At 40.3% G+C, this 8,675-nt stretch overlaps 1 protein-coding gene across 3 annotated transcripts in view; it reads left to right on the top strand.

Moving 5' to 3' along the window:
- Ndst3 (N-deacetylase and N-sulfotransferase 3) overlaps window positions 1-8,675 on the top strand; it is a 161,410-nt gene that overhangs the window by 64,945 nt on the left and 87,790 nt on the right. Inside the window, exons 1-2 of one of the 3 annotated variants that reach the window (XM_028760432.1) lie at window positions 1,611-1,763; window positions 1,892-2,006. The exons of the other annotated variants lie outside the window; for them this stretch is intronic. Of the exons in view, the coding sequence (XP_028616265.1) occupies window positions 1,938-2,006 (69 nt within the window). The 5' untranslated portion in view covers window positions 1,611-1,763; window positions 1,892-1,937. Of the gene's footprint in view, window positions 1-1,610; window positions 1,764-1,891; window positions 2,007-8,675 lie in introns of those variants that run through there. 3 annotated transcript variants of the gene reach the window in all.

Raw genomic sequence — 8,675 nt, forward strand, 5'->3', positions numbered from 1 at the left:
TCACACTGGGAGTGTACAAGCCCTGGAGTGGTAGTACACAAGCCCTGGAGTGATGGGTCACACTGGGAGTGTGCCCCTTTGTATGACCTCATTACCTCCAAAAACTGACTTCACAGTACTCACAGTCTCTTGAAAACCCAGCACATTCCCAATCCATGACTACTAGCTACTGTTTGCTGTTTCTTTATGGGTAGTAGAAGTATCTGCACATTAAATCCACAACCTATTCTATCAATTGCTTTAAGATACCATATCTTCTGAAGAATAGCAGGTAGATCATAATTCAAGGCAGTGTACCATATAGACCATGACATGTTTCAAGGCAGAGGCCAAGGAGATTCTGTACTTTTCCACCACCTGGCCCCTCTTACCCCCTCCCCTTGTAAAACATGCTATAAAAAAGCATCTCATGTTCAAAAAAAATTTTTTTAAAAAGAAAAAAAAAGAAAAGAAAAAAAGATATATATATAATATATATAAGAATATATATATAAGAATATATATATTCTCAATTTTGAAAAACTCAAACAATTTAGTGTATTATACTTAATACTTCATATAATCATTTCTTCACCAACTTTGATGTTTTTCTCATATAAATATCCTGCAAAATGTTTCTCTTAGCTGAAGCAGAAGACACGCATGCCTTTTCACTCTAGCATTAGCTAAAGCGTTTTAAACTCTCCCTCCCCTGCTGTGGGACCTGGGAAAGCAGACCCCTTGACTGATAAATGTCTTTAGATTTAGTAGTTTCTGGGAAGCACACTTTCTGCTTTAACAACTTCCTTGGCATGATTTCTTTTAAAAGGTTTATTTATTTTATGTATGTGAGTACACTGTCGCTGTCTTCAGACACACCAGAAGAGGGTATTGGATCCCATTTACAGATGATTGTGAGCCTCTTTGTGGTTGCTGGGAATTGAACTCAGGACCTCTGGAAGAGCATTCAGTAAAGGGAAACCCCTGAACCATTTCTCCAGTTCCCCCACTCCCACTCCGCATGTTTTTTAATACTTATTTATTTAGTGAGATTTGTCTTCTCTGTTTTAAAAACTCTGTTAATAGCAGAGCCCACAGTGAGCCGTTACTATGTAGCTGGAGCATGTATCAAATCACTAAATATGTTTTATCCTCTTGTTGATCTTGTTTCTCATCATAACCCCTGGGCCATCTCAACCTTTTATATGACAAAGCCAGTTTGAGAAGGTTAGGTTCTTCCCTCAGACACAGAGCTAAGTCACAGGTCAGACACTTGAATCTGAAGTATTCTGTCTCTTCACCACCTTTACACAAATGTTTCCTTCCTTTTTTTCCAATAGTCTTCTGGAGAAATCAGATTGCTTTGAGCACCTTATCCTTTACTTCTGCTCCAGTGGTGGACTCCCAGCAACCACTGGGACTATTTGCTCATCCAAAAGACCTCAGCTTCTAGCTTCCTAAATTAAAACTTCATCAACTTGTTTTCAGAATTATGTATTTCATGTGTTTTGAACTTAAAAGATGACACTGTCAGTTTTTTGCCTCCAGAGTTCTTCCGTTTCCATAGAGATGACGAAATCATAGAACATTAGTGTGGGAGTGTTGAAAACAGACAGGCAGGGAAGGATTGGGGGTGAACAGACAAATTGGATTAGTGTGGAAGTAATCATGGAAGAAGAATTAAAAGCCAGAGTAAGTCAATAGAAGTAGGGCTATAAAAAGAGAGCCGCGGGAACCGGTTCCCCTATGGAAAGAATTGAACCTTTTATTGGATAGATGAGCAGGTAAATTGGAACAACAGGTCAAAACTTGATGGAAAAAAAAAAAACTTGAGCCACCAACTCATCCCTTTTCTAGCTGTGTATACTAGTTTACAGTCTTGAAAACATCATCTACTGATTTTTCCTTAAAGGTTTTATAGTTCACCTATGTAAGAAAACTCACCTCCCTCCTCTACAATGGCACAAAGCTTCTTCACATTTAAAAATAATTATCCAACTATCACTAAGCAGCATTTGTCTCATCAGGTGAAAACACCTTCTTAATTTACCTTTATTTACTGCTATCTCTTTATTGTTTAGGCTTTTTTTATTTGTTGAGAGTTTCATACATTTATGTAGTGTATTTTAGCTATTTTACCCCATTACTTCTCTTATCTTCTCCTTCATTCCAAAAATTTCCCCATTCTGCTTTCATGTTCTGCATGTATGAATGTGCATATGTGGTCTCTGTGTGTGTGTGTGTGTGTGTGTGTGTGTGTGTGTGTGTGTGTGTGTCATTCCACTGAGTTTAGTTACTCTTGCCTGCATTAATATGGCGGCAAGTTGTTTTCTGGAGCCTGGACAACTTACCAGTAGCTACACCACTAAGAAAATGGTGTTCCTCCCCCAGCAAACATTAGCTGCCAACAGACCCTCAGAGAGGGTAGACCTCATGAACACTTGCCCCATCTATGATGAAATGTCAGTGGGCACAATAATGGTCAAGTCACAGCTGCAGTGAGCTCATGAAATGCAATATCTCTGTCATGTCTGCCACACCGTCATCTTCCAACTCTGATACTTCCCCATCTCATGATATTACCAGAGCCTTGTCGGGGGTGTGTCCATCTAGGACTAAGCACTCCACCCTCATTTATTCTTCATATTTTGACCACTCATGGATGTAAAGAGTTCTTATAAAGGAAGAGATCAGCACTAATTTTGGAAGACAAACAGAAAGTAATTTAACATGTCTATTTATCAAAACAATGGTCATAGGTTCTTCTCTAAAAGTCATGCCCTCTTGACCAGGTTCACAACTATAAGCATGGGCTCCTTTCCAAGGAGAGGACCCCAAATACAACCATTAAGCAGTTGGTTACCTCTATATTAATCATGCTATTATTGCACTAGTGGGCTCAGCTTGGTCGGCAGATTGGTGTTATATCTATGATACAGGGTTCGCAGCTGGACAAGACTGGTATCCTTCCATTGATGAATGGAGACATAAAAATGTAGTGTATATACCCAATGGAATTGTATTCAATTATAAAGAAAATTTCAATGTACAGAAAAATGAGCAGAACTGGAAAATAATTTTACTGGGTGAGGTCATCCAGGCTCAGGAAGGCAAAAACCACAAGTTCTCTTTCATATGGACATCCTACTATGTGCATTAGACTTAGAGTGCCTATAGAGGCTAGGACAATAGGAAGAGGCTCTAGAGAAGGGAATAAATAGAAGCATCAAGTGAGAGGGAGTCGCACCACACTTGTGACAGGGAAGCAGTCAAGGGGGAGGCTAGAGGTGGAAAGATTAAAGTAGAAGTGGGTGATCCAGAGTAGCATGGTAAGGAGGGAGAGGTAACCAAAACCAAAACAGTAGGAAAAACCATGAGAACCTATTTCTTTAAGCTTCGGAGAGCGCTTCTGATTGTTTCCATTAGAGTTCATTTCTTTGTGAATTCCTCTTCAGATCACACTCCTCCAGTCTATTGGAAGCCTTCATACTTTATAATGAGAATGTAGAAAATACAGCTCTCCATTCTGCTCCCTCCTTTCCTCCAGCACAAATGCTAGCGTTCTTGCCAGCATGCATACCATTGACAAACTGGTTTTATAAAAGAAAGATAAAATTAGTGCATGTCCCTCTCTGCCCACAGTCATGTGGACGTGAGGCCATCTAAAAGCTTTTATGAATCTGTCTATAAATTCTCCCTGCTGTACTGAGCAGGATGTGGAGCGGGACAAGTTCTGCTTCCAGATCTGTGCATGCTGCTCCTGAATTCGGTCTTTTCATTCTTCTGACTTCCTAGACTGGATACCATGTGTTTTCTGAGATGTGGCTAAAAAGTGATCAAGACAGGAGGGACAGCAGGAGGACAAATGTCATGTGACACTTCCTATGGAAACATCTATTTATCCCACGTAGGACATTGATGACAAGACCAAAGGAATAGAAACAGTTCTAACTAAATGTGGCTTAGTGGACCAGGAGTAGATTGGGGAGACTTGCAAGTCCCTGAGTGACTCAGAAGCAGCTGCATCACTGAAAAGCCCACCTCAGCAAGGTGACAGCTCAGAAACAATGCATCCCTGGAGCTTCCTGCTGGATTTACAGATAGTTCAGCCTGTGAACTCTCCCCAAAATTATCACTGCTTATATCACTTTGTGAGGGGGAGTTATGAAGCCTGTAAATTTCAGTATCTTCCTGGGCCTTGTAAGATTGAATGTTTGCTTCATTAAGAGTGTTTCAGTTCAGAGGAAATGGCTATGCAACGATAAGTAGGAGCCAATTCTGCAGCTCACATCATCTTTAGTATTCTTTAAAGAGTGTATTGTATGAATGTGTGTGTATGAATGCATATATGTGTACATGCATGGGAGTGTCCAAGCATGCGTGTGCATGTGTCTATGTATGTGCATATGTGTGCATGCATATGTGTACATTCATGTGCATATGCGTACATGTATGCATCCATGTGTGGGCGTGTGTGTGTGTGTGTGTGTGTGTGTAGTGCTTATGCACTTCCGTGAGTGCACATGTAGAAGCCTGGGGGGATGACATCAGGAATCTTCTTTGATCCTGCCCTACTTTATTCACTCAAGTATGTTCTCTCAAGCCCAGACTTTTGTTAATGATGACTGTTCTGGCCAGCTTAACCCATTAATCCCACCACAGTCTTCCAAGAGTGGGAGCTACAACTACTCAGCCTTTTCTTTGGTTCTGGGGCCGATACTGGTTCTCACACTTGAGAGCAAGTGCTTTACCCACTGAGCCATTTTCCCAGCCCCAGCTTTAGTGTTGCATGTATCGCAGCCCCTAGGCCTATCTTTTAATGATTTGTTTGTTTTTTTTTATTTCCCACAGTATCAATTTCTGTTTCTTTTCAACTGTTCTTCTCTAACTGCTTTCAAATTTTATTCTCATTTTTGGATCATTGTAGCAACTTACCTAATTCCCCAATCTCCCATTCTTTTTATTTAATCTATGCCCAAACTGGGGAATATTGTCTTTTAAAAATGAATTATTCTGTAAATGTAACAGAAATGTATATTTCAGAGTCCTGATTCCTAAGGAAATGAAGAAAGAGAAATAGCTGGGTCCCATCTGGGAGCAGTGAATTATACTGATTTCAAGAATTCTCACAGCCACGTATTACAACCATCAGAGAATTTACATAATTTCACTAAGACCTTGCAGCTAGTGGAAGCTGGATCAGGGTTTCATCCTGATTTGTCAAGCTTAAAAGCCCATGTAGCCACCACAGTTTATCCAGCTGCAAGCCCCAGGGCCTTCGACACGCATGACCATGGTATCAGTAGTTAAAACAAATGGAGCACATCACTGTACCCTTTTACAGTGCTTCTCTCTTGCATAGGTGTTAATGTGACATGTCATTTCCGGTGTCTGAGAAGTACCGCCTACATCCCTGCCTTGCTAGCTGCCGTAAATACCAGAGGGTGTGTAATAGCCATGACAGAGCATCAGTGTCATCACTGGCTTCTTGTAGAAACAGCCAATCTCAATTAAAATTAGTGTTATGAAGACTTAAACATTTCTAGCTAGCCGACCAACCGTGTCTGTTTTCTGAAAGATCAAGTGTACTTGACAACAGTCTTGGGATCTGTAACTATCATTAGATTGTCTACAGATTTATTATATATTATAAACCTCCAATGTCCCAATCAAATTCATTGCTTAAAGCTAAAAACAGGGAAAGCTTCTGTAAACCAAACCCTACAACATATCCATTGTATCCCCAGCCAATTCTCTTTTCAATCATTTAAATATAAAAATAAAGCTACCTAAATTTACTTTTTTTTTATCTCTGAAAACCTCTATCTTGTATTGCACTTGAGCAAATCTCAACAATTTAAAGCAAAACTCGACCTGGCATATCCAGAGTACAAGTGCTCACATGGTTCTTCTGAGTGCTCTCAAAAAAGCACATCTTTCAGTGGCATGTTGTTTTAGGAGCTCCTTGACACAGTTGTGACACTGCCAGCATTTTGGAAGGAGCTCTGAGAGAGGGGAAAGCAAACCCTGTTAAATAAAAATATACTTACAATAAATTAATGGGTTATTAGGGAAAACAGATAGATAGACACGGGCCCCTGATAACTTTTAGAGATTGTAAGTGGCAGAGGCTGAACCAGATAGACACACGGTGTGGTATCTTTTCAGTACTTGTACTAGAAGCTTAGCTTGACTTGTTTCTGGTGCTTGCTTGCACATTTGGGTTGTTAAATATCATTCAAGATTATCCAGTTCCAAAGCTGCTGGGTTGTAGGAGGGACTGGAAGGGAAATGTGTACTGTTAAGCTCTCATTGCTGTAACCCTATCATGTGCTGTAATCCTATCATGTGCATAGTATAACGGGGCTGATCCTCACCTCACTTAGACACATAATGTCAATTTTCTTTACCAAAGTAGATTTACTGTTGATATCTTCACTTGTCAACTTAAATCTTTATTAAATAATATTGATTGTGGTAGTGTCCTTTAAGCATGTATGCACTTATATAAGAATTCTGAAGTTCGAGGGTACAGAAGCAACAATGGAGGGATTCTTTTAACTTATGTGTTTTTCATTTTTAAATTAAAATATAATTACATCATCCTCCCCTTCTAACCTCTCCTCAACCCCGCATGTCATGCATGCACCCTATATAGTGGACACACCCTTTTTTCCAGCCGCCCCTGCTTCTTCTCCTGCCTTGTCTCTGGCCTGTACTATGGAAAAGACTAATCAGCTGCTGTTTGATGGTCCAGTGCCTGAGCGAGCTGGATAATTGCAACAAGCACTCACAGACACTCACTGATGGCAGCTCTTTACCCTACAGCCAGTTGTAGCTGGTGAGAGAGATCTCTATCAGGGTGGATGGCCTTTCCAAACGCCAAAGTTCTTGAGACTTTTCTAAAACAGGATTCATGTTTTTGTCCTGCTGTTTCTTTGGGACCCTGGGGGCTGGGAGCGCCTTGCTTGGCTGAAGGAGATAAAATGGTCACTTTCACTGCCTCTAACAGTGGTCAGAGAAGAGCCTGCGACGTGGTACATGTAAACAGTCTGCCTACTGCGCTGGTCTGTGAAGAACACAGAAACAGGACTCAGGACTCAGCCCAGGCTGTCTCACACATTCCAGCTGCCTGTCTCAGGGTCCTGAGACCCTGAGAATCTCATTCTCTTGTACTTGTGTCGTTGGATAAAGAAAGAATAGGAGCCTTTTCTTATCGTTGAGTTAATTAAACACTGTATGGCTTATCTCAGATATGTTGTTTCAGGAGGGTAGAGTCACGATTCCATCCTACCTCATTACTAGCACGTTAACATCTTCATCCAAGGAGTTTTACTGATTACATTACTGTGGCAGGTTTTTGTTCCCCAGACTGCAAGACAAAGAACCTTTACTTTCCAAGGTTTCTGAGTCCGAGTTAATATTACCAGTCAGGGAATAAGTCTTGAATCCTAGTTCTTATCAAACTTTTACTCCATCAGCATGGTGGAGTGACTCGCCATCCTTGTGACCCAACTCACTCTCCAACTCTCCCTTCCTGCCAGAAGGTCAACTCTATTACCCGCCTCAGTGCCCTACTCTCTAATTACACGGTTGGTCCTTTTGGTCTGACAGGGTTCATCCTAAGCATAAACTCAAATATGATCTCAACTTCATGAACAATAAAGACCTCGCTTGGGACTTTAGGGAATTGTAAGGATTTAGGGATCCCAGGACCCCAGAATGTGGACGAGCAAACAAATCATTTATACAATGGCTGCCAGCAGAGGGTGACTTCAAATCCTTAATGCAAAAGGGCATTGCCATCATAGCAGGGTTTTCACATAATAATAGAGCAGACAGCCATTTGTACTACAGACTGAAGGGCATATAGAAGAAAACCAGAGATGTGCAGTAGCCAGACCTACAAATTACTAACCAAATGTTTATAAATGTGTCGTTTCTCCTATAAAATATAAATGGGGAAGAATATCTAAACCTTAATATAATTAATTTAAAATAATGCATTTATATTCAGCATCTAAACATAAAGTTATTTATAAAACCAAAAAAAAGTGAAAGCAAAGTAAATTTTAATTTAGTGTAGCTTTTAAAGACAGGTTGACCTTGAACTCACATTATTCCTTCATGGATTTTTCAGAGTGCTGGGATTATAGGCATGCACCAGTGTCCCCTACTGTGTGCCACTGTGTCCTACCATGTGCCATTGAACTCTACTGGATATAGTGTTTTTAATCTTAAACTTAAAGGCTGCATGTACAACTCATTTATTTCACATTTATTGGGGAAAAATAAGATTCCTTGTCTAATTATCTTCCAAGAACTTTACTCTTAAACTATATCAGAAATACTATTATTTAGTGTAGAAACTATTCTAGTATTTAAAAGTCTCAGCACACTGACCAAACCCTTACTCTCTGAGAGACAGATCCTTTATTACCAAGTTTCCTTTGAACAGTCCTCACATACACTGGGCCACTCTGACCACTGTCACTGCCATTTAACACTTCCCTCAGTCCTCCCTTGGGTATCACAGACCCTATAGGTACTCAGGACCTAAGATGTATATATGAGCTTTCAGTTTTACATTAGGAAAACAAACTGTCTTTTAAATGCTCCTTGTATTCAAGAAATGTCTTTAAAATCTTGTGTGTGTGTGTGTGTGTGTGTGTGTGTGTGTGTGTGTGTGTGTGTGT

The sequence above is a fragment of the Grammomys surdaster genome, unplaced genomic scaffold (assembly GCF_004785775.1).
Source record: "Grammomys surdaster isolate TR1022 unplaced genomic scaffold, NIH_TR_1.0 126531, whole genome shotgun sequence".
In the NCBI taxonomy this organism is placed as follows: Eukaryota; Metazoa; Chordata; class Mammalia; order Rodentia; family Muridae; genus Grammomys; species Grammomys surdaster.